This window comes from Choristoneura fumiferana, chromosome 8 (genome assembly GCF_025370935.1).
Source record: "Choristoneura fumiferana chromosome 8, NRCan_CFum_1, whole genome shotgun sequence".
Classification (NCBI taxonomy): domain Eukaryota; kingdom Metazoa; phylum Arthropoda; class Insecta; order Lepidoptera; family Tortricidae; genus Choristoneura; species Choristoneura fumiferana.
Window position 1 is genome coordinate 9,859,619 of NC_133479.1, and position 26,323 is coordinate 9,885,941.

A 26,323-nucleotide genomic window follows, 5' to 3' on the forward strand; every position below is an offset into this window, starting at 1 on the left:
AACAATTAGAAATTAATAAACTGAAACAATTACTTTGGTCACCCGCAACCTTATGATATCTACGTTTATGCAAGAAACGTGTGTTCATGCAGTTCCTCCATCTCCACACCGTAAGAACACACACAAATCACACAAACCCCAAGATGAGCTCTGGTTGAGTTTGAAACGCGTCAGTGTAGTGTGGTGGTGATAGATGGGTTTGTGGCAGCACTGTATTGAAACAACAGCAGAAGGCCTACTCCGAAAATCGAAGTTCGTATCGTATCTTCCCTCTTACTCTCGTATTAAATAGGTAGTTTAAGTGTCAGAGGGACGGAACGACACAAACTTCGATTTTCGAATTTCGGAGTGGCCCCGCAGCTTTTAAAGTGCTTTCTCATCTACTACTGAACTGAAAGATGGTATGATTCGCTTGGAAAAGAACGTCATCAACCTATTGTGGTGAAACTGAAATAGTGTCGGTGCACGAAGCTCACAAGTGTTTGTTCACAAAAAATAAGGCTTTACAAAATGCGCGATATTCCCTCCAATGCCAATGCCAATGGCAGCTAAAATGGACAACCCATCCTGTATCTGGATGTGTGATCTTGTTAAGTGTGGATGCAAGAACAGCTGCAGGGGCCGTTGTTCTTGTAGACGAGAGGGGATGCCATGCACAATGCACACTGCTGTGCAAGGCCAACTGTAATGGCAACTGCGATAATTTCAGGTATGGTTGAATAACTTTTGCTATAACCAAAAGGTTTGTTTGCTTGTTTATTTATTAATTTATTGGGTAAACATTGTTTTATATTTTGTTTTAGTATAATAGACCACAAGGCGCTCATCGAAGATGATATGGACAAGTCCAGAGGTGTTGGAAGATGAGAGTAAGAGAAGAATCGTCTTGCCTTAACCGAATATTCGTTGAATAAACATAAGCAGTGTAATTTAAACTCTCATTTATTGATTTTAAGACGTGAATTATGTGCCTTTGAATAATAATGTAACCATTGATTTTCTTTTGTTTGAATACGAACCCTGCTCTTACAATGTCAAAAATAAGTTACGATTAGATTATAATTTTATTTTATTTTATACCGGCAACGAAGTTTTTTTTTAAGCAGTCGGGTTACAATATTTACTTTTATTGTTATTTTAAAAATATAATAGGATAATAGAGCTCCTACAAGTTTTTTTTTTTTCAAATATTTCTTTTTGTGTGTAATATTTTGTCAATTGTCTTGAATCAAGCAAGTAGACATTTTTACATTTTTTATTTATTTTACGTAGTTTAACATCTGAACCATGCAAATTTGAATACAGAAATGAATTCGGCATCCTTAATTTATAAGAAAATGATACAAAACTTGGAATATTAGTTAAATAAATCCATCTACCAAGATGGGGCTATTGGAGCTGGAGTCCAAAAACTTCAAAAAAAATTACATCAAAAATCTTGGTGGCTCCACTTCTTAAATCGATCCTTGGACCCTTAATTACCAATCCTGCCAAAGGAAATCTTTGGTTCACGAATAGCCGTATAAATACCCCTAGGCACGCGACTATTAGGGGTTTCCAACGTAAATAAAAAAACAACTTTAATCCCTAGAGAATAAAAAGGAGCTTTAGTCCCGATATGCAGAGACTAAAGTAGCATTTTTAGAGCATGAGAAGTAAGAAGTCTCTTTAATTGTTAACAGGTTGCTGAAGAAGGGCGCGAAGCCGAAGCCAGCGCCCCGGCGGGCCCGCCGCGTCGCCCGCCACCGCCGCGTGCTCTCTCACCGCACCAGCGCTGGATGAGGGCTGCTGGTAGTTGCTTATAATATAACTTAACCCTTCCTCCTACTTAATTATTGTAATGATTCTTTATAACAAGCTCTGCTAAATGCTTTTACATTGTCCACTGTAAAAACTCTTTTATTTACAGACAGCGAGAGCGGACCTCGAGGGCGCGGCATGAGGAACCGCGGCCGACCATCCCGACGCTCTCAAAATTATAGGTTTTAAGATTAAAATTACATATTTTCTATAGGTTTCTTCCCATAATATTCATGAGACATTTTCATAGTATAAACAAGATGATAGTTTCAAGTAACAATATAATTCTTGTGTAATAGTTAGGTACTAAGAAATTAGTGTTTGACATTACTGTGATCGTTCTAATACCGATAATTGGCAGGATGGATAATAGTGGGGCGCGGATACGGATGAATAGGGTCTGTCGTTAGTTATAGTCCTGCTTTTGTAAAGTGAAATATGATTGTCGTATCATTGCACCGAGGCGTCGCACTATGAACGTCCAACTCTACAGAAAAGTATTTAAACAAGAGAGGTTTCCACACCGGTAATGTGTCATGTAGCTTTTCAGTGCGTAGGTTCCTTATCTTATAACAGTGCGTCGAATTATTTCCTATTACTATTTTGCTACAATAGAGCTATGGTAATGAGGGTTTTCTAAAATTGTTTTGCTCTAAGGTTATCATAGTTAGTGTACTGGTCAAAAATAATTGTAAACATTCTATAAATTATTTCATGCGTTTCTATAAGACTCGTGTCATTTTATTACGCTAAGCACAAAACCTATAAATTTAAAATACATAAGCGGTTTTGTTACTGTAATGGGACACATTGGTTATTTTAAGTATGTGACTTATTCTGTATTCTTATAAGTAATTAATGTATCCAAAATAGCAAGCATATGATATTAAATAAGTCATTATATTATAGACATTAAGTTAAAGCATTTCCATTTGTAATAATTTCCTTATAATTTACAAATAAAACTGAAAAACTGGGAATATGTACTTGTTTTATTATTAACCCCAACGCAAAAATAGGGGTGTTTTACAATAACTCGGAGCTTGGGAGGTCAAACTTACGTTTGCCCACTATGTGTGTGTGTTTGTCTGTGGCATCATAGCTCACAAACGATTGGGCGGATTTTGATATGGTTTATTTAATCGAAAGCTAGTTTAATCGAGGTGGTTCTTAGCAAGGTTTATTAAAATCAGTTCAGCCGTTTTTTGAGATATTGCACTTTGCAGTTTTCAACTTGGAGGTATTCAATTAATGCATTACATTTTATTATCACTTCGATCAAAACATAATCTATCTTAATTCTTTACATTCTGAAATTATCAAAAAGCTAAATGATGTGTCTATCGATATTCAGTTCTAAAGACGATTAAATAAAAAAATAGTGGCTGTTATCGCGCTTGCACAGTTTCTATTCGAGTCGACCTTGGTATTGGTATTATACTCAACCATCTCGAGCGATAACCGAACGTACTATGCCATTTTCATCGCGGCCCTAATTAACTGGAAAGCGGTGGTACAAGCTCTGTAATTGATTAAAGAAACCCACTGTAACAACATTTAACTGTGAACTAGTTTTCAAGAACAAGTATATTTGACTTATATTGAACACTGATACTACGAATCTATTTACACCTCGTACGTAAAAATCCATCTAGCCCAGGGCTTCCCAAACTGCGTCGCAACGCCCTGGGGCGTCGCGTGTCGATCTCTTTATTTTTAGGCTTATGTTTTGATTTCATTCTTATTTTCTAATAAAAATTAAATTGTTCAAATAGTGTTTTTCTGATAACCTGTTACTAAGCTAGTAGGTACTAAAATTGGTAAGTATTTTTGGGGACTGGGTGTTGAGGCGCGTCGTAAAAAAATGGCATAGTCCCAAGGGCGTCCGTCACAGTACAAATAAGTTTGGGAAGCCCTGACCCCTGATCTAGCCCATTTAAGTTGCAGAGTGCGCCGTTTTTCTTACAACGTTCTTTTGTTGTATTCTATCGTCACTACTAATATTAATTACTTACTATTCTGGCGACCGAGTGACTTGGCAAAAACTTGACGGGGCACCCGGTACAGTCAAGGTCACCAAGTTTCATTCGTCACTATGTCTTCCTCAAAACCTCAGAACAATTAGATTCAGAATAAAGACAAATGGTACATGGTTGAAAACTCTTAGCTAAAGTGTTACAAAATGAAAAGTTGACCCTTGCCTTGTATTGTTTTGTTTAAACAGTTCCCTGAAGTACCATACACCCAGTTGTATAAAGGAACATGTTACAATTACTTACAGACCGCATTTTCTCGCTGGGCAGCCTGGGCACATGCCCAGGACCCGCGAATGATGAGGTCTCGTGACGTGACTTTTAAAAAACTTTCAGAATAGGTAGTTTATACTGATAGTACCTACTTTCGGATAAGTTTTTCCTACTCCAAGTTCACAGAATAATAATTTTGTTCTGTGTCCAATTTCATGCATTGTGCAAGGTTGTGGGGGGGGGGGATTTTCGTACATTTGTCCCCAATAGGTAGGTACCTATCTTAATTACGTTAAAGACGTCCTTTGTACTTAGCCTACATTATACCTACTTACACATTTTTTTCCGTATATTCTATTACTCAATGACATCAATTTAATTGTCCTACATTTTTACCCGATCACGGCAAAGCTAAAGGCAGGGTTATGGTTTTAAGTCTGTGTGTTCTTTATTTGTTATATTATTGTAGGTAATTGTACTCTATCAGAACTTTTTGTTGGAGCTACTACAAAAAAAAAGAATAGTAGGTACCTACGACATGAAAGAGTAGAAATGAAATGGGGACACCACTTTTTTGTACTTACCTGTAATTTATGGACGTAAAAATAGTAATGAACAATAACAAACAAGAATAGGTACTTTAGCAAGTTCGTATGTAGGTAGTTCTTTTCTCCCTTTTTACCAGACTGCCCGAAGGAGGGTTATCTACTATTTGTATTAACATCTAATTATAATTATGTTTTGAGATGGAAGGAAAGCTATTAATTTTTTATCATTAGGAATGCCTGTTCTGTCTAAGAAATGTTTTGTGTATTACATTTAGGTATATTGTGTAAAAAAAAACTATTATTCATAATAATATGGTAGTAGCTAATATTTAATGCAAATTGACGTTTTTCTTTGGTTTTGTAATAATTATTGTAGTTACATTTTAGTGGTATTATATAAATATGAATATTTAAATAAATATTAGACAAAACTGACTCATTACTAAGGTTAATTACATTTATTTAAGGGTATTGAAATAACAAGTCGTTTTTTTGGATTTTTATTCATACTGAAATAATTAAAAATTACTGAACCAAACAAAGAGATTGAAAGAATGCATTATTTACTAATATCTTGTGTAATTCTAAAACAGTGCAAAAACACAAAATTGTGTCTGGATTTAGCAAATAAATCAATTATTACCTTTTAAAACATTATACATGAATATAGCTAAGCCTTAAAGCTAAGTTTTACCATATGGTCAAATAATTCTACACATAATGATTTATAATTAGGTATACAGTTAAGAATAAGAAATATGAAATTTAAGCAAAGTGGCCATATACATTTTCATCAGAGAATGCTATGTACAGGAAGAAATCTTCATCGTGGTGTTCTTGGTACAGCGAGCCCATGGTCGCAGAGGTGGGGGGGATAACATTGTTGACAAAGAAAAACAGCGCGTCCTCCGGCCGAAGGTGAATGCGTTTTCTGATCAGGAAGTAAAACTGGCCGACAGTCAGGTCAGACGGCACCAAATATTTCTTTTTGTCGAGATCTCCAAGCCTAGCCTTTGGGGCTTTTTCGACAATCACTGGCACACGGTCCGGATATTTCCTGCGTATCTTCTCACCCTCAGTCTTCCTTCTCTCGAAAGAATGCTCTTCCTTGTACTGGAATTTCATTTTGGGATTTTAACACTGTAATTTCCAAAGTAATCACAAGAAATCCAAATTCGATACTACGACTTGTTTTTTGTTTTTTTGCGTTATTGTCTTCACAAGCAATGACGCAATCAGCTGATATGACAACGACGCGACTACGAATACGACGCCTACTCCCCTCTCCTCTATTCGATTCGATCTATCATCCATCAAACAACAGGTTTGCCATATTAATATTATAAAAAAAGTTATTTGTATTGCGTCTGTTATTTAACCTTAATATATTTATTGATTTGATAAAAAATTGCCAAATAAAATTGTGTTAAGTACGACTTATTTTTATTTCTTTATTTAACAGTTGAGTTTAATCGAACTCTCCTTCCTTTCAGTAAAATCGATTAAGTTAGATAGGGCAAGTGCATACTGTGCGTGCATACAATCATTATGTGCAAAATGTTATGCTACATTTACACGCTTGCCAAGCTTCGGCAAGCTCTCACCAGCACAAGCGTGTAAACGGCCCGTTTGGACTGGCTTGCGTGAGCTTGCAAGCGTTTGCCGCCGGTCCGGGCCGGTAGGACTACTACGAAACTTGAAGTTCGTATCGTACCGTCCCTCTCGCTCTCGTATTGAATAGCGTAAGTGTCAGAGGGACCGCATGACACGAACTTCAAGTTTTGAGTTTCATAGTAGCCCTGCGGTGTCGGTTTTTCAACACCATGGTTCAACACTGATCAAATCATACGAGCAAGCGCTTGCGACGTGCTTACACGTTGGCTCGTGTTTAGTGCGCTCAGATCACGCCTTACGGATGTACATATTAAATAAATTTTATCGACCATTATGAATGCTATTGGACTAATGAAGAAATTTTATCCTTGTTCTTGAAATAAAAATATGTCAAGCTCAACACAAGAGCTGAAGCAACTTCAAGATCCACGTCTATCCGGAATACACTGAACCGCTTGCAAGGCAAGCGTGTAAATGTAAATGACATTCATTTGTTTGTATAGGCTTGGAGTTGGTAGACGCTTGGCAAGCCTCGGCAAGCGTGTAAATGTAGCATTAGAAAGAAGATAAATAGTGAAAAGTTTGCTGGAAAAAAGGTGACAAAGTTTAATATAAATAATAGTTTAAAATAATAAAAATATAATAAGACAAAAGTGACAAAAAAAAATGTCGTCGTGGGTCGTGGGTATCTTTAATTCGTGGTTTTCCGTTTATATTTGGATATTGAAGCACCAATAAAAGCTAACAATAATCATAACAAGATCTCTGTCGGAGTTAAATTTGGTCAATGTGTATATGGTGTGTTTAGGGTTTTTTTTTTGTGAATATTAATCCTGTAACTTTTATTTATTTGCTATGTTGGTGTAATTGTTCTTTTTTTCTACAGATTGGTTTAGTCTATGACTCGGATCAAGAAAAAAACCGTCTGTGGAAAGATCTTTAAGCAGTCTGTGCAAGCCAAGCAAGCGCCAAGCCTTGTCGATTGCTGGAAAAGCGTTGCTTTTGCTTGTCTACCTTTCATATATTACAAACGGCGTGGGTTCTGTTTGATCGAGTTTAACACTAAATTTCACCTTAAACATGCGTAAACGTAAGTCTCTTAAGAAAGGTGACGAAGACTCTGAAGGCTCTGAACCTGCAGCCGAGCCAGAAGAATTCCAAGACTCAGGAGAAGATTGGACGCCGGATGCCGATTCGGTACGCAGAAGTGTATTAGTGTAATTAAATGCACTCTTCGTTTGTAGTGAAATCTAAAATCTGGTTTTTTATTGAATAATTTGTTAAAATTTCATTATTTATGTTCAAACGGCACCATTTCAATGTATTAAAAAACTATCAAAAATGCTGAGGTTATGTTAGATGCGATACTAGTTTTTTTACCTATTTCGTTATTTTATCATTGTTGAATTTTCATTTTCAACTTGAATATTGTCAAAATCAGACTTATTATTATTCTTCCAATTGGGTTACGAAAGAGGTGGGTAATTTGCATTGTCATAAATCCGTTTCCCTTGTTTGTATTGCAACTACAATTAAAATCAGGGCTTGTTTTGATTCTCGAAACAAAATGTTTTTCTAAACTTCTGCTTAGAAAGTGTCTCAGTGGAGAATATTAATTAATGTAATATAATTTTGTAAAATTTACTGGTATTTTGGTCTACCCACAACCATGCACCCTATTAAAAACGGGAAATTGTAAGAAAAATCATATTTCATATCTATTCCTTATTTGTCTAGAATGAACAACCTGGCGCGCGTGTTGGCCGTAAGCGCTCACAACAAAGAGGACCTGCTCTGAACAATTCCAAAAAGAAACGTAAGGATGAGTCTTCTGAAGAGAGTGAAGGGGAGGGTGAAGAGGATGAGGAAGGAGAGGGAGAAGAAGATGAGGGGGAGCTTGACGAAGAGGAAGGTTCCGATGATGAGAAGAATGGCTCTGATGGGAACAAGTCTGATTCCAGCCAGTCTAAAGACATACCAAAACATTTCCATGTATGATTACATGTTACACATATTTATAAAAAAACGAAGCTAATAATGCTTCTTTATTTTAATTATTCAGATTTTCAAACATTCAGTAAACTTCAAAACAGGAAATAAAATTTATCAAGAATCTTTTCAGAACTATTCACAATATTTTTTTAATTTTCAGTCTGGAAACTTTGTCTTGTTGAAATCTGATGTGAAATGGGATGGTGATACTGTTACATCAAAGCTGGATGAACTCAATTTGTGGAAAATTGATGGGAAGGCACTTCTACAGAAATTTATTCCCATGGAGTCCAGTGGGAAAATATTGCACAAGTGTACTTGTGTTGTAAGTATTTAAATAAGAAAAGATTACCACATATTTTATAAACACACCTTCAACTTACTTTTTTTTTGTTCTACAGTACTCGGGATGGAATGTGGACAACCGCGAAAACTACTATCCTATTACTGAAATATTGGACAGAAATCCACGCACCGACTCTAAGGAAATATGTGTAGCACTAGATCTTAATGATCTTATCAAAGTAAGGGACAAGTAGATTCATGGTGATTTTTACTTAAATTCAACTACCTAGATAAGTGGAAGTAAATTTATAAGAGATAAATAAGAATTCTTTGGCACTTCATTCCAGATTACTTTTGTGTAATGCAGACATTTTATAAAAAATGGGGATTAAATGTTCAATAAAGTAAATCTATAAGTTGTACATTATTTCTGCACCTCTTAGATAACCCATTGAAACCTGCTTAAAAATAAGTTCTCTCTTGATATGTAAAATTCATGGTTGCATATCTTCATGTTTCAAAGAGTGTTGGTAAAGTTGTACCATTGAAGAATAACTTTTAAAAAAAATTGCCAATTATCATGGGACACAAATCATGTGAAAGTGCTTGTGAGAATCTAAAATATTTGATACCTCCAGATTACAGGAAAATGTAGGTCTATTGTTTTAATTAACTAAAAAAATTGTAATGTCTAGGAAAGTACAGAACCAGCTGTCCATGCGAGTTTAATGAATGCCCCCCCCCCTACCATGCTAGCAGAGCCGATTCAGCATCATAGAGTGGAGTAAAAGGAACTCTACATGGAATCTCTCATCAAGCGAAGTGAGGGTGTTATAAGTTTAACTGCTATGTGAGTTTGTGTGTCTGTATGTATGTCTGTGGCACCATAGCTCTTAAACGGGTGGATCGATTTGAATGCGGTTTTTTTATTTGATAGCAGGTTTTCTAGCAATGGTTCTTAACCATGTTTTATTAATATCTGTTCAGCCGTTTTTGAGATATTGCACTTTGAAGTGACAAAGTCGGGGGTTTTCCAACTTTTTGTTGGTTAGGTACCTACCTTTTTAACCGACTTCAAAAAAAGGAGGAGGTGCTATCAAATGTTCCAATGCTTGTATTTTTTCTTCTGAGGTGGTCCTATTGTCACCAATTCAAGATCTGATGATGGGATCCTAGGGAAATCGAAGGCAAACCTCAAATTTTATAGGCACACCTATGGCGATTTTGACATTTTCAGCATTTAAATAATCATTTACATTCAGAAAGTGTAATTTGGTAAACTGAACCTGATGAAGAAAACCGTGGATGACCAATAGAACTCGTCAAACCTAAGTAGTGCTCGCTCTCTCTATAAACGATCATGATTAATATACCTAGATATGCGACTAAGAAGGAGCTTTAAGTTAATGATTCTTTCGTACCTACTGATCTGCAGGGCTACTATGAAACTCGAAGTTCGTGTCGTGCGGTCCCTCTCGCTCTCGTATTGAATAGCATAAGTGTCAGAGGGACCGCACGACACTAACTTCGAGTTTCGTAGTAGCCCTGCTGATGCTGAAGCCGGAAGGTAGGCAACGGAACTCTGTTATAAAACAACGTAACTAAGCCGTGTTTGGGCTTAATTGAATCATTGTGAGATGTACTTTGGCTACGAATCACTAAAAAGTGAGAAATAAAGAAAAAAATTAACAAAAAAGTAAAACCAACTCCAAAAAAATAACAAAAAATGGAACCGACTACAAAACGGATGGATTGAAACCCATAGTATGTAGGTGAGGTAGACGAATATTGCTCAATTCCTGCTGGCTTGTGCTGAGGCACCGACTTCGAGCTAGTCGGTACCTAGAAAATATTTTAAAGGGTTTTGCAGTCGGTTCCATTTTTTGTTATTTTTTTGTTTTAGTTTTTGTTAAAAAAAAATTTTTTAGTATATTAAAAGTTAGCTTTATCTTTCTTTTTTATGTAATCAATTTTGTTCCTACCTAGTATTTTTTTAACAACTCAATGGTTTGACGAAGTTAATATTTTGGATGTATCATGTACCTATGTAGCGACTAACGACATACCGTCAACAAAAAAGGTGTTTTTATTACGATATTTTTTTAACGTAAAACTTAGCTTTTTGCATATGACAATGTTTCTCAAATTTAGTTCACCTGATAGGTGCTTGCCTATCGCTATTATTATAATTACAATCGAATGTATCCATACTAATATTATAAATGCGAAAGTGTATGTTTATCAGTCTTTCACGTCGAAACAGAGCGACGGATCGGAGTCTTTTTGTATTTTTTATTTCAACTCCAAATTTGTTACTTTTCGGGTATCCCGTAAAACCATATCGAAAATACGAACTGAGACATGTATGCATGCACAGAAAAAGAGACCAGCACTGGGAATCGAACCCAGGTCCTCAGCAACCCGTGCTGCGTGCTATAACCCCTACACCACTGCTGGACAGGAATCTAGACACGATTTTTTCCTATGCATACATATCTCAGGTTGCATATTTGTACTATGCTACTTAAGCAGCGGCACTAGCGACATCTATGATTAGATTAGATTAGATTTATTTATTACCTTTTGAAAAAATACATTATAAGCACAATGTCAGTTAATTACAAGAAATTCACAAAAGGATCGTCAAATGTATACAAAAAAAATAAAAATCTTATTAACTATAATAAATAGTCAGCGAGAATAAAACATAAAAAATAAATAAATTTAAAATGTCATATTAGAATTCAATTCAATAATAATAATTAAAAGCAAAACAAGAATATTCTTAAATCTAAGTCAAATTTATGCAATAGGAACCAAACGAACAATCAAATAATTAAAATGTCAAAAAACAATAAAATTAAATATGAAATTAAAATTCAGTTCACAAAACTGTGAAAAATGACAACAAAACAAAAACAAGAGTACAAAACAAGGTAAGTACATAAAAACAAAAATGAAATGCATATATGATGTCAACATAAAATCTCACTGTATTCTTTTAAAGAGTACAATGACTTGTCTAAAAGAAGTTTTTTGAGCTTGCGTCCAAATGTCTCATCCGAACATTAATTTTTTATGTCCGCGGGTAGCCGTTTATGTTTCGTCGAGAGACGTCACATTCTTTCGGAACTAACCGCTCACCTAGACAAGAGATGTCGCTAAATTATGATTGGATTTGAAGCAATCAAATTATGATTGTTTTTTTTGGGAGTCTTTTTGTATTTATTATTTCAACTCCAAATTTGTTACTTTTACGGGTATCCCGTGAAACCGTATCGAAAATACAAACTGAGACATGGATGGAAATCGAAAAATAATTGGATAGTTTTACATACATATTCTAAGTAGTACTATTACGGTAGTACTATTAGTTATTCTGTGGTAGTACATAGGTACGTATATAGAAATAATTTCAGTGAGGAGTTTTTCGAAGCTATAAACGATTTTCATGTTTAGGTAAAAATACCTAACTTCTCGTAAGAAAAGTTGATGGATTATTGTATATCTATAATCTGTATTACCTATTTTCATCGTGCCAAGTTTCATAGGCGGGAGAATTATTCGGAAGTCTCCATACAACGAATCTCCTCGTCACAATATTAGCTGCTCGAACGTTTACATTTGGTTTAGATTTGTAGTGCTGAAAGCGATTTCCCGGAACGCACCCTTTGCATTTATGAATGAAACTGACTGACATCGACTGACAGCATAAACTACGAAGTACAAAATTCGATTTTCGTGTTGTGGCATCTCTCTCACGCTAAACTTGTGTAAATACGAGAGTGACTGAGACAATACATTACGAACTTTGAAATTTGGAGTAACCTCTCTTTACCCGACTAAGACTATTTATTTCTAATATTATTATTTATTATTTTCGCTCGTATGTATAATATAATAATATTTGTGTGTATTTCGTGAAATCAATAATATTAAATTTGATTAGCTTAACGGTTTCATGTTGCACAAAATACCATGATGAATAATGACCCAAAAGGTAAAATTCATACGATAGCGATAGGTAAAAGTTTGGTCAAATTTAATATTTTAGCTATTGGTATTGAATCTATTTTTTATTCAAACATTATATTTAAATAATCCTTATTGCAGACCAAGATTGCGCCGTTTGTTTACAAAAATGCCATCATCCTACACAGCTACCGTGTGGTCACATATTTTGCTTTTTATGTGTAAAGGTAAGCTTATTCTAGTGTCATTATTATACTTTTTGTTTTAAGGGTTTTATATTTTTTCGATTATTACCCATGATTAGTATCGAGTACATACTCTTAATTTCGTAAAATATATCTTTAATATTACCTAGACATTTTGGCCACATAACATTTGAAAGATTCATTTATATGACTCGAGTATGGCACCAGTCATGGACAGGAACCAATTGTTTTTTTTTCCACTAACCCAAATTTTAAGAAAGGGACACTACTTTTTTTAACTTATTAGTGTTATTTTAAGTGCACATATCCAACATCTTAAAAATAAATTCTCACACTTAATTGGATCTTTGCGAGGGAACGTTCAGTGTTTTCCTCGGCGAGTCGCTCTCATGATATACAACTCTTTGGCTAAACCTCATCTACAATACCTAATTGAACTGTGGTGCAGTGCTGCTTGTACTTACTTGAAAGAAGTCCAACGCATGCAAAACAAGATAATTAAAACCTTATTTCACTATGATTTCTTGACCCCCACCGTAAAAATTTATAGCGTAACCAAACTTATGTCAATAAAACAGCTATACACTTATAACACTTGTCTACTTATAAGAAAAATATTACACAAAGATAAACATTCTAAACTGTCATTTAGTAAAAAAAAAGAACTTCAGAACTATCGTAATAGAAATGCAGAAAATCTAATCGTTACCGGGTCGAGAACTAACTACGGACAACGAAATATATCACGCGCACGCGGCACGGAATACCGAGGACCTGGGTTCGATTCCCAGTGCTGGTCTTATTTTTCTGGTTTTTCTGTGCATCTATATTTCAGTTTGTATTTTCAATTTAGGTTTTACGGGATGACCTTTAAAAGTAAAAATTTGGAATTGAAATAAAAAATACAAAAAGATTCCAGAAAAACAATCTTAATTTGACGAAATATATCATCTGAGGGTGTCAAACTGTATAATAGCTTGCCTTTAGATATCCGAAATATTAAATCTTTGAATGTATTTAAAAATAAATGTAGTGAATATGTCAAAAATAATATTGCCATAGTATAATTCTTATATACTTGTTTTGTAATAAAGTGTTTTTAGCTTCCATATACATAGATATAAATAGGTACGGGAAAGAAAAAAAAATTACAAATTATTAATAATGTATAAATTCTAATACTTAAATATTCTATTCTTATTAGCAATAGAATAATAATAATCTCATGCATACCTATTTGCCGTTAGTAAAAACTTTGCTTAACATAAACATAATACTTTTTTTTAATTTTATTTAGCTAATGTTTATAAATATACTGGTTACTTATAGATATGAATATACAAACGCAAATTGCGTACATTTAATACACCACTAGTAACAATCCATTTTATTGTAACCCATACAACTGGCAGAACTTAACAAATGCCACATCCGTTTCATTAATTTCGCATTGCTTTGCTCCTAGTGCCGGCCGGCCAAAGCTACCCGCCTTCGGGTGCCGGCGCTGGCCGAAGCAATCATTGTACTTACTAGATCACTGTGTAAATCTACCTTCTTTGTACAATTCATTCGCATTTCGCACCCGTTTGCTTTGTAATTTTTTTTTTTTTAAATATATTTATTGTTGTGTGCTGCATGCTCTAAGTCTAATATTAATGCAAATTGTATAAATATTCTCATATAAGTGAATTTAATGTAATTCTTTTGAGAATAAAGTATTGTTAACTCGATTTTATTACACTAATATTCAGAGAACTGATGATGATAACTAGTCAAGTTCATGAATGGTGAGCTATAAGATATTCGACTCTTTAGTGTCCATTGAAATAAAAAAGTATTAACAACAGGTATAAATATTTAAACTATTATTATATATTTTATTTTTTTACTGTGCTTAACATGTCCATGAATGGTGCCGTCACCCTAATTATGTTATCTGAACCAGTACAAAATGTGGTTAGAAATAACTGATATTTTGTTATAAATTTTAATTTTTAGGGTGTTGCAATACAGAGCAGAAAATGTGCTATGTGCAGAGCAGAGATCCCAGCTGACTATTTAGATCACCCAGTATTATTAGAGAAGACCTCACAGGATATGACAGAAGCCAATGAAGGGTACCAATGGTATTATGAAGGCAGGAATGGTATGAACAATCAATGATTGTCAATCATAATGCCTACTTTTCACTGCAAGCATAGCTGACTTCATACAGAGTTTGTTTAACTTGCAATGACAAACTCATAACCACCATAACTCATTATCCTTTTTTAATAGAATAAATTATGTCTATAATTTAATTATTTCACCAACCCATACAATAAGTATTACATACAATGCCTAATGCAATAATGCTGCATAAATATTGTTACAGATAGTTTTTTTTTTATTCAACTGGATAGCCAAATGAGAAAGTGGGTCTCCTGATGGTAAGAGATCACCACCGCCCATAAACATCTGCAACACCAGGGGTATTGCAGACGCGTTGCCAACCTAGAGGCCTAAGCTGGGTTACCTCACATGCCAATAATTTCACCGGCTGTCTTACTCTCCACGCCGAAACACAACAGTGCAAGCACTGCTGCTTCACAGCAGGATTAGCGAGCAAGATGGTGGTAGCAATCCTGGCGGACCTTGCACAAGGTCCTAACACCTGCTACAGTATTAGAAACATATATTATTTGATAATGACAAAATCCAATTTAATCATTAATAGTTTTACTCTACCTACTATTACCATTTTTAGGTCTACTCTGCCTACCATGTTCTTGGTGAACAAAAAATTTTGTTTTGTTTGTTTGTAAATTATTAATTTGTCAAATTCTCAGGTTGGTGGAAATATGATGAAAGAAGTAATGTTGAGCTAGAAACTGCATTTAATGCGGGTGAGCCAGAATGCACTCTGCTGCTTGCTGGAGCTCTATACAGGATTAACTTTCAAAGTATGGTGCAGATGCGGCAGAGCGACAGGACAAGACGCCGAAGAGTTCAGAGAGACACTCCCACATTGCCAGCGAAAGGTTGTTAAAAATAACATGATTTGTTTTAACCTTGTAAAAAACTATGTTAGAATAGCTGTTTTGCAACTCAGTTTGTGAAGAATCCATTTATTGCTATCCTGCAGGAACTACTTAATTTTCCAAGATAAAATCCTTTACCCTTTCCATGGTTTCGAACTATCTCCTTACCAAATTTCATCTTAATCTGTTCCACAGTTTAAGCTTGAAGAGGTAACAGACAGACAGAGTTAAAAGATATGTCTATATTTTCAGGTATAGCTGGAATCAAGATTGTTGACAATCAGATAGAAGAGGTTAAAAATGAAACCATTGATCTTACCAGCAATGAGAGTGAGGCAGAGCCTGTAGAGATTATTGATAGTGATGACGAATCACTTGACGAGGATAATATTCCTCAGGATAATGAAGTTAATGAACTAGTTCTAAGGACCAGGTGAATAGGCTGCATTTATTATTTTGCACCAGCCCTCAAGATATGCATTATTTTAGTGAAGATTGCTATTTAACAGAAGATAATTATTGTTTGTTTTTCAGCTCAATCAACTTGATGGATCCCACCAGTAACAATAATGAAGGCACATGACTGTAGTATTGATAATCATAGTCATTTGTTATAAATGGCACTCAACTAAAATTAGATACCTACCTATATTAAGTGTTATATATAGTACAGTCAACTATATGTATCCACTTTTTTCACCTTTGTTATTGGAACAAGGTAAAAAATGTGTACACTATTTGTAGTATGTATATCTTCTCAGAGCAAAGTTTTACTTAAAAGGAGGTAAAATATTTATTTATGAATGTAGATTTAGATACATTTTGATTTATTCTTTAATTAGATCTACTTTTCTAACATTTTAGTAGGTATGTTATTTGTTTTCTTGAGATGTATGTTAATTATGTTGATAATTAGATATTTTGTTAACATATTTGTAAATAAGGTTTAAATTAAATAAAAATAGTTTGATGTAGATTTATTGATATTTATTTACTACCTGCTTGACAATGCATTGGTTCATATTATAATGAAATGAGTCACATTGTACTTCTACTTCAATCATACAAATATAATTAATTCGTAAATGTTGTTCACCAAGCTCGCACAGGGCTCTGTGTGGCGTGTGTCAGTACCCAGGTGTTGTGAGGCTTTGGCTTCATTGCCATCTGCTTATGGCGAGGAAACTTTGGGCAGATTACGTACGATCTTTGATCTCGAACCACTATGTAGCAATCCTTACAACGCCTTCTTACGCGCCCCTTCACTTTGAAGGAACAAACTTGACTAAAGATAGGAGTACTTGATGGCAACAGTTTTTCTTTCAATTTAGGATTCTGAATTGTACTGAAGAATGATGGCATTAGTTTAAAGGTCCCATTAGGTATACTTGTTTTAACACATGACACCATTTTTACCAATGTTATTATTCTCTGCATTTTGCCTGAAAATAAATTAAATTTTGACAATGTATATAAAGTGTTTCCTACAGTTTAATAATATTTTACAAGTACAAGCTCAAACGTTAAATTAAAAACTATTTTTATCAAGTAACTCACCGAATATCTGTTAAGTTTACGCAATTAATGAGGTTATTCTTGCTCAACAAAATATTGTGGATATTTTGACAGCACACATCACATCACAGCCACTCACTGCCGACGTTGACAGCAGTAAAAGTACGTTCGAGAATTTTAATTTCAGTCCGTTCTGAACGCATCCGATATAAAGAAATTTCTGATAAGGTGCACCGAGACTTACGATTTTATGGAGAGTTACTCTAGGGTTGTTTCTTCTAACGTCCATCATTATTTACTTTATTATCTAATAAGCTAATAATACAATGTTTAAGTTCAAGTCCTGAAAGTCGAATTTCATTCACTTTAGTAATCGAATAAAATTGACTTAAAATTTGGTACGGACTTATACAATAATTTTGATGATAAATGCAAGTTGGTACCTACCAAGCCTGTGGTACCTACACGCTCAACAAAATGGACGGTCAGCAAAAAGCTTGTAGCTACAAATGTATAGTTTTTCCACCATATTTTCGTTTTTATCTTGCTTTCTCAATAAGCTTCAGTAAACTTCAGTAAACTAGATGAGAAAGCAAGACAAATAGGTACGATACGAAGTTTTCCGACAAAATACGATGGCAATCATAATTCATTACATCTGTACATAGGTATTAGAGATTAGATTTTTATCTAAGTACTAGGGACTAAAAGTCTTTTACACCAAATGACCTGAGGGGCTACTACGAAACTCGCAAATCGAAGTTCGTATCGCACCGTCCCTTTCACACGCGTAATGACGTTGGAGTTTTGCACTTCGTGGTATAGTAGGGCCTGTGTGACGTTCCTATCACAGGGTTAGTTAATGGTAGAAATTAAACACCTTTTGGGGTTTAGCTCATTGCCGTGAGTACGGTCCGCTCCGGTTGCCTGACAAAGCACAACTGACCGAGAACTCTCATAGCACCCGCGCTACCCGCACTTCCGGCGATGTGCATATTTATTTTATAGTAATGTAAGGTAATACGTCACAGCCTGTAATTGTCTACCCGGAATTAATGACAATAATGTACGACCTGATAAGTCCCACAGGTTATTGGTCTGAGGTCCCACATATCAGTGTATAAAGGTTTTGAAGGGTTTCATTATTATCATTCATTCGGGGTCGACACACGGGGAAATAAACTACCCGCACTCGAAAGTAATGTTAAATGGTTCTTCTCTGTAAGTGATTTAGCTCTTCAGTTAGAGGTCAAAAATATGAAAATTGAAAAACAAAAAAAAGGGACCATAATACCCTATACATTTATATTTGACTCTCTGTATAGATATTCATACTGTACGGTCAAGGGCATAAATATAATATACGTTAACAAGACGTCAAAGAAATCTATACACCTTTATTATTATTAGTATTTTTATTTATTTATGCCACTAAACGTAAGGTCGATGTATATATATTTTGACTGTATATATATTTTGCATTCGACTGACTATAGGTACAGGAACAGGACCCAGCAGGGCTAACGAAACTCTACGACGATAATCCGCCAACACCTGATTGAGGTGCTAATACCTCTCAAAACAGCTAATTATGGATTTAGTAAAAATGGTTTACTTAAAAGCGTATTTTTTCTCTGTTAGCTTAGATTTGTGCCTCACGTGTAAATAGGTACGAATATAAGTCAAGTGTAATAATTCAACTCCTCAAAAGTGTAATATTTATGCCATTATGCCTAGCGCCATCTAATGAGCAAGTATAGAAACTCCGATCAGGTTTTACATGGCGAAGTTTCTTAACTCAGACGCATATTTACAACTTCCGACACTTCCTTGGGACGACGGTCTCCAGGCATAACACCTGCCTAGAGAAAGACCAGATCTTTCTATTGTATCCTCTCCTCCTCACCAGCATTAAGCTATAGTATAGCTGAGCTCCTTAAAAAATTGGATGTTCATTGGTTTAGGCCAAGAAAGTCCAAGAAAATAAAGACTGAGTTTGCGTATATAGCAAAATGAGGCCATTAAAATAAAATTGCGCCTCTGTAGGTGTAAGTACAGAAATATGTGGCACAAACACATATCTTGGGCAACAAAACATCGCCTGCGAAATGGAAGTAAGCTGATCATGTTGCCCGAAACGAAAAATAGTGGTGCAGATTCCTTCTCGAGTGGAAGCTATGGGGGGAAAATCAATCGTCCTCAAGGAAGACGACAAATGCGATTGAAAAACTACGTGAAGAAGGAATGTAGGATCCGGGGGGCTCCATGCCGCGAAGACGTATACCAAGAGGGTCGAAAAAGGTTGACAAAGAAGAAGAAATAAAGAAACCACAGCTTTACCTACGCATCTTGTGCAGCCCGGGTCTACCATCGCGCTTGTTACCGATATGGCGAGTAGGCCAGGCCGACTTATTCTCACTTCACTGAGGTTTTGCTAAAAAAATATAGTTTAATGCGCTGCCAATGTTAAAAGTAATGACATAAGTCACAGATTTTTGTCCATCAGTGAATTTTCTTAGCAATTTTTTATCAGTGTTTGATAAAAAAATTAATACATTAAGTAACTATCGTTATCAAGTTCGAGTTGAACTTTTGAACTTCTCCATAATAGTATTATAATTGATCAGTATGGAAACAGACGCTATAAAGGCGCAATCGGGAGTGGCCGCTAAAGGTGCTTTGAACATATCGAAGATGAATAACTCGGGGTCTAAAACGAATGTAAACAGGGTGACGAAAACCATCGTCAGTTCGCCACATATTTACAAACCTGTTGGACCGTACAGGTGAGTAGAACCGCTAAATCAACTAGTAAAACTACTTTGGCGTTGGATATTACTTAGGTATATTATAATGTGTCTTTTTAACCCCGACGCAAAAAGAGGGTGGTGTTATAAGTTTGTGGCACCGTAGCTCTTAAACGGGTGGACCGATTTAAATGCGTTTTTTTTATTTGAAATCAGGTTTTCTAGCGATAGTTCTTAGACATTATGTTTCATCAAAATCGGTTTAGCCGTTTTTGAGATATTGAACTTTGATCTGAGTAGGTAGTCACATCTTTCATTCCAATAGATTAGATAATATGTAGGTACTTACATTTGTTACGGCATGCATTCTGAGAGGAGCCCTGTGCCCAGCAGTGGGACGTATAATTTATGACTGAATCATGTAGTATCTCTAAGTAGTCTGTGCTGAATCATCATCGTCGTCTTAATCCCGTGTTATATGTACCTACCCAGTTTATTTTCAATTTATTATAACAACATAAACAGACAGTTTACTCACCATTGTAGCTATGTAGAATAAGTATTGAATATCATATTATATGTCTGATTCTAAGGCTGACATAGTCACATTTTGTGCACTAAAGTCTCGTTAAAAATTCAAATAAAAAAAATATCCTCGATTGAAAAAGCGTCAACTGTGCATCTTGATGCGTTAGGTAGGTTACAATTTGTAAACTTACATTTCTGACATCCATTTTAGATACCTATCAGTGTATGATAAGAAAATGATGCAATGCAAAGATTGTGATGAAATTATTAATTATAACTTCGTAAAGTCAACAGCAATATCTGGCACAACACAATAAAGCGTGCACAAATATCTGATATTTGACTCTGTGGACGTGTCAAATTTGTCTGCATGCTCCACTGTGGCAGATATTAATGCAAGCGAATGTATGTGCATCACCTTCGTGTTCGAACTAATTAAATTACTATTTCTTAGCTAGGTAGGTACAATTGAACAAACTGAATCATACTAGGTAGGATGGAACCTGTGTACTACTATAATGTCATGGTATCCCTATTGACATCCCATACTTTTGTCAAAATTGATTATAAAAGGTGTTACTTTGTGCCTGTGGCACCAGCAGCCACAAATGCATTAGTTAGTTTAACCTAGTTATGTCAACCGCAACCGGACATTTATGTTTGTAGGTAGTCCGGGTTATCGCGTGCCAGGCGAGACGCAAAGGGTGTTGATTGATAGTTTTGATTGCTACCTGCGGACTTAACATCTTATTTTGTCGGAGTTTAACAAATAACAAAACTTCGGGTCAACCGCGGCCGTAAACCTTACACTTTTGTGGTAAACAATGGCAGCAGAGCTTTCACGAGTGTAGGCATCACAATTCCGTAGGTAGGTAGAATTGCATCAATCCATACTAATATTTAAATGCGAAAGAGTACACAGGCGTTGTATGTTTGTCCGTCTTTCACGTTAAAACGGAGTGATGGATCGATGTGATTTTTGACATAAAGGTAGTTTTTTTAAACATGCTCGGAAATGTATGTGTTAATGTCACGAAATGGAGACATGAAGTTTCTCATTTATGGCTCCCTACCACCTCCCTACATAACTTCTTGGCCTAGGCCATGAAGTATGTATGAAAATCCATTATTGTCCGCTGCTTTTACTTTTAACTTTTTAATTTTGCTTACTAACATTAAACTGACAAAGGAAAAATTACGAACAGCCAACCACCACTACTCTGTAAGCATTTGTGATACTGCGATGCGATGCGATGCAATGCGAAGCGATGCGATGCGATGCGATGCGAAGCGATGCGATGCGATGCGAATGCGATGCGATGCGAAGCGATGCGATGCGAAGCGATGCGATGCGAAGTGATGCCATGCAAAGCGAAGCGATGCGATGCGATGCGATGCGATGCGAAGCGATGCAATGCGAAGCGATGCGATGCGATGCGATGCGATGGATGGATGGATGGATGGATGAAATATTTCCTCACATTGTTTGAGAAAAGCACTATACAAGCCTCGGCCAGAACAGGGATTGCTGGACTCGTTTTATCCGGCCAAGTCTACGACTCGGCCGTCTACCCCGAACTCGTCCATCAATCCCTTACTTCATGGCCTCTGCAGTAATGTACTATTATGGGCCAGAGAGTGACATAGGCGACTTAATGCACAACAGCGCGCGATAACCGAATTCCACGCGGGCGAAGCCGCGGGCAAAAGCTAGTAGTAGATAAATGTCAGACATCGTGTTTCTTTTGGTTGTCATCACACAATTTGATGAAAATCTGTTTTTGACCCCTGACTCAAAAAGAGGGGTGTTAATAAGTTTGACCGTGTGTCTCTTGTGTCTGTCTGTGGTACCGTAGATCTTAAACGGGTGGCCCGATTTGAATGCGTTTATTTATTTGAAATCAGGTTTTATGACATCCACATTGATTAGGTTAGGTGACTATAATTATATTATGTACAAGTGGCACTAGCAAAGAAAGTTCGTTCCGTACTTATCTAATGCACTAGCTATATTGCATGCTGGGCTTCACAGAGAATTGCTCGGTCGAATAGGAAAATAAAGGACTGTTGACGGCGAAATAATGATATTAATTGCGTGTGCTGTATTTATAAGTAACCACTATGCGCCAAAGGCTCGACTGCCCATGAACAGAGAAGCGATCGCCGCATAGGTGTGTTATTTTTGTTGCTCCAACAACACCCTACTTACGGCTAGTACATTTTGCGAATCCTTATATTAGTGAGGGTACATTTTATAAATGAAAACAATACTAATCTGGCTATGAACGATGTTCCATCAAAGATTCTTGACTAAATGATTAGTGATATGCCTGAATTATTTTGTCGCGTACCATATAACTGGCACGCGTGCCATTCGTACGTTCAGCGAGCGTACAGTCAGCATCAGAAGTAGATGATCAGTTGTGATGCTCAAAACGATCTACATACTCTCTTATTACCTTGGCAGTAGAGTCGTGTGTAGATCATTTTGAGCACCAAACTGCTCATCCACTCCGCTGCTACTAGGCGTAAGTATAGTTAAGTACCTATATAGACCACAGCCTGTTTATACTGTGTTCCAGCCAAGCGATCCTGGCCGGGCAGACGCTGTACGTGTCAGGCATGCTGGGCATGGACCCCGAGGCGCAGCTAGTGTGCGGCGGTGCAGAGGCGCAGGCGCGTCAGGCGCTCGCCAATCTCAAGCACGTGCTCGAAGCCGGCGGGGCCTCGCTCGAGTCCGTCATCAAGACCACCATACTGCTCAACGATATATCCGACTTCCAAGCGGTCAACCAGGTTTATGCAGAATGTAAGTGATAGACCACATAACTACGCAGTACCTATATACCTACTTACTAAAATGTATCCAAAACCAAAGATTGTAATGTAGGTATCCATTACATACAGGGTGTTAAACTTAATCCCGAATAATTCAGCAGTTATATTTTAGCCTTGTAGGCAAATATTTTTCAGGATTTGTTAATTGTTGATTGGCAAAGATTCTTTACATTGATCGATGTTCAAAGTGTGTCGCGTCAAAGGTGTGACTAAATTTTGCATCAAAAATTTCGGCTAATACCCTCAAATACCCTCTTTAGTATGGTTTCAGTCAAACTAATGCAACCATCTGTTGGAACTTCCGAAACAATTTCAAGACATCTTGTATAATAATCAGAGGTGGCCTGAGGAGTAGCAGGAGGGCACACCAAAAGCTTATGGCAAAAATAAAATTTTAATGGCGGTTTTTGAAATCCGAGCGATGGCTAGGGCCGGCGTTGCTTGTGCCCGCAGCTTTGCCGCTGTGCAGCCATAGAGGAATAAACAATAGAGTAGACAAATAAATTACTATAGTGATTTTATATTGAAATTAACTAATACTAGGTACTTATTTGTCCGGATAGGGAAATCGTAAATTATTTTAAAACTTAAAATGGCGGATACTTAAAACCGGACATAAATTAAGTAGTTTTATTTTAACTGACGAGAAAAAATAACGGGCCACTTTCCACAGTTGTACTATGAAAAGAGAATCAGTGTCAGTGAGTCGCGCGATCTGATGATACAATACAATACAATACAAAGACTCTTTATTGTACACCAGACATAGTAAGCGATACAGAAAACAGATACAAAGAGAAAAAAAAAATTACAAGGTGAGCAATAGCCGGCCTTATCGCTTAAGAGCGATGTGATGTGATGAGATGATGTATGAAGCCAGCCACACTATTTAACCGACTTCAAAAAAAGGAGGAGGTTATCTATTCGGTTGTATTTTATTTTTATGTTTGTTACCTCAGAACCCCGTCATTTATGAACCGATTTGAATTTTTTTTTGCGTTCGTCTAGGAATGTCTTCAATTAGGTCCCATAAGCACCAAATTAGGATCTAATGATCGGATCTTAAGGAAATCGAGGGAACTCTTCAAATACTGTAGGAACTCCTATGGTAATTTGGATATATTTAGCAGTAAATCGTGCATTTGCTCTTGAAAATCATAGTTTAGTGAAGTGGAACTGATGATGAAGACCACATTTGACCAACGAGCTCCTACTCAATAACAATTTAAGTACTTCACGGGTTGAATTTCAACTAATTTAACACAGTTGCTAAGCGATTTATGCTCCTCGTAATGCATATGGTAAAACGGGTGGTGTGGTGAGGCACCAGGACTCCTCAATAATGAACATCTCTGCATCAGAAAAAGTAATCTTTCGTAAAAGGTGTCGAGTAGTTGACATTAAACTATTGTATCTTAGATTATTTACATTAAAAAGCGTAAAAAAAAATTGAAAAAATTACAACAAAAAATTGAACCGACTACGAAAAACCATGAAAATATTTTTTACCAGTCAGAAGTCGGTGCCTCAGCGCGAGACAGCAGGAGTGATTGAAGTCTAATATATAAGTAGGTATGTAGGTGAAGTAGACGACTATAGGTCCACTCCTGCTGGCTCGTGCTGAGGCACCGACTTCTGACTGGTAGAAAATTATTTTCATGGTTTAATGTAGTCAGTTAAATTTTTTGTTATTTTTTTTTTCAAGAATATAATGATCGTGCAAATATAACTAAGAACTACAAGAAATTCAAGGTCATTGCGGAAACTTACGCAGGTGCTTATTGTGCTTTTACGGTTACGACTGTGGCGAACTGCTCCTACTGCGATAATTAACACGATTTCATTGTTTTATTTCATTAAAAATTTTCGTGACACACATTTTGTGTTCGTGTTAACGGCTTATTAAATGGGCGAGCTTGATAAATTGAACAAATAAATAAATAAATACACATTAGGGTAGGCAGGCTTTTTAATAGGCTTTAGGATTTTCTTTATAGAATGGCAGCGGTATCTAAGCAGATATTATAACAACAGACGAAACTATGGGTTTACTGCAGCAATAGATTTTGACTGCGCCGTAAAACTTGTATAATACCTTAGGCTATAATATGTTTATCATTAATCTTAATATCGTCCCTGCAATTGTGACAATATGTAAACCTCGTCATTATTATTTGTTGACTCCAGTCTATTAGTGCTTAGCAGATAGAAATTAGGTATGAATAAGATTGCGTTCTTGTGGCTCGACGAGATTTTTGCTCTTGTGTTGTTAGACCAGTCGCGAACTTAGATTATACAAGAACACAACAGCTTGACGAGCCCAACACCCGACTTTGCTCGTACCTACGTCTATTTGGCACTTACGTTATTGCAAGAGTCACAGGGGCTGGTGCAAAATGGCTGGCTGTCACATTACATCAGTACTGCACTAATAACTGGGTACTTGTACCTTTTCCAGTTTTCCCAAAGGACTGCCCAGCGCGTGCGACGTTCCAAGTGGGCAAATTGCCGGCGGGCGCGGCGGTCGAGATCGAGGCGGTCGCGCTCAGCGGCGACCTCGTCGTGGCCGAGGCGGGCCCCTGCCCCTGCGCAAAAGAATGACTAGCCGTCCCACACTCCAAATTATAAAGTAAACTGTTTCGCGAATCAATAAATTTGTTTTATTTTGAAATGTGAATGCATCTAAAGCCTGACCAGAAATATGTATAATATGACTATTCGCCATGTTGCGGAATTTCATTTGAACTAATGTCTTACACTGGCAATAATTTTAATGATTGTCAGTGTCACTGTGGCGATTTCTTTGAACAATAACAAAAAATGCCCAAAACGATTCGTAGTCAACAACGGATCATAGTAAATAATCTTTATAATAAAGTACTGAAAAAAAAACGCTTCGGGAACCAAACTATTTCGCTACAAAACCTTTCCAAATTAACATCTGAGCTATCAGGTAAACGTTGTAAACAAGTCAAGATGTCATTGTAGTCTGGTTATCATAAATCGGTTCTG

The 26,323-nt window shown here is 36.3% G+C and overlaps 5 protein-coding genes across 6 annotated transcripts in view; 4 read left to right on the forward strand and 1 right to left on the reverse strand.

Moving 5' to 3' along the window:
• The window catches only part of Mgtor (nuclear basket protein megator), a 36,975-nt gene extending 34,193 nt beyond the window's left edge, over positions 1–2,782 (forward strand). Inside the window, exons 13-14 of the mRNA XM_074091125.1 lie at positions 1,683–1,791; positions 1,910–2,782. Of these exons, the coding sequence (XP_073947226.1) occupies positions 1,683–1,791; positions 1,910–1,989 (189 nt within the window). The 3' untranslated portion in view covers positions 1,990–2,782. The remainder of the gene's footprint in view (positions 1–1,682; positions 1,792–1,909) is intronic.
• A 2,296-nt stretch (positions 2,783–5,078) lies between these two features.
• On the reverse strand, positions 5,079–5,893 carry LOC141430417 (gamma-aminobutyric acid receptor-associated protein). Its single transcript, XM_074091110.1, has one exon. It carries the CDS (start codon positions 5,717–5,719, stop codon positions 5,360–5,362), a length of 360 nt encoding a protein of 119 aa, XP_073947211.1. The 5' UTR covers positions 5,720–5,893; the 3' UTR covers positions 5,079–5,359.
• An 824-nt stretch (positions 5,894–6,717) lies between these two features.
• LOC141430024 (uncharacterized) lies at positions 6,718–8,894 on the forward strand. Its single transcript, XM_074090565.1, has 5 exons — positions 6,718–6,804; positions 7,095–7,405; positions 7,946–8,200; positions 8,361–8,525; positions 8,602–8,894. The coding sequence occupies exons 2-5, from the start codon at positions 7,289–7,291 to the stop codon at positions 8,737–8,739; spliced, it is 675 nt and encodes a 224-aa protein (XP_073946666.1). The 5' UTR covers positions 6,718–6,804; positions 7,095–7,288; the 3' UTR covers positions 8,740–8,894.
• A 3,349-nt stretch (positions 8,895–12,243) lies between these two features.
• Positions 12,244–16,659, forward strand: LOC141430416 (E3 ubiquitin-protein ligase rnf146-like). 2 transcript variants are annotated; one of them, XM_074091108.1, is made up of 6 exons: positions 12,244–12,485; positions 12,599–12,684; positions 14,662–14,809; positions 15,492–15,683; positions 15,936–16,116; positions 16,218–16,659. In XM_074091108.1, the coding sequence occupies exons 1-6, from the start codon at positions 12,464–12,466 to the stop codon at positions 16,264–16,266; spliced, it is 678 nt and encodes a 225-aa protein (XP_073947209.1). In that variant the 5' UTR covers positions 12,244–12,463; the 3' UTR covers positions 16,267–16,659. The 2 variants fall into 2 exon arrangements, with proteins under 2 accessions (XP_073947209.1, XP_073947210.1); XM_074091109.1 differs by lacking the exons at positions 12,244–12,485; positions 12,599–12,684 and adding an exon at positions 13,995–14,510.
• A 3,045-nt stretch (positions 16,660–19,704) lies between these two features.
• On the forward strand, positions 19,705–25,965 carry UK114 (reactive intermediate imine deaminase A homolog UK114). The gene is made up of 3 exons (XM_074091115.1): positions 19,705–19,984; positions 23,056–23,282; positions 25,770–25,965. The coding sequence occupies exons 1-3, from the start codon at positions 19,827–19,829 to the stop codon at positions 25,910–25,912; spliced, it is 528 nt and encodes a 175-aa protein (XP_073947216.1). The 5' UTR covers positions 19,705–19,826; the 3' UTR covers positions 25,913–25,965.
• Positions 25,966–26,323: the final 358 nt, after the last annotated feature.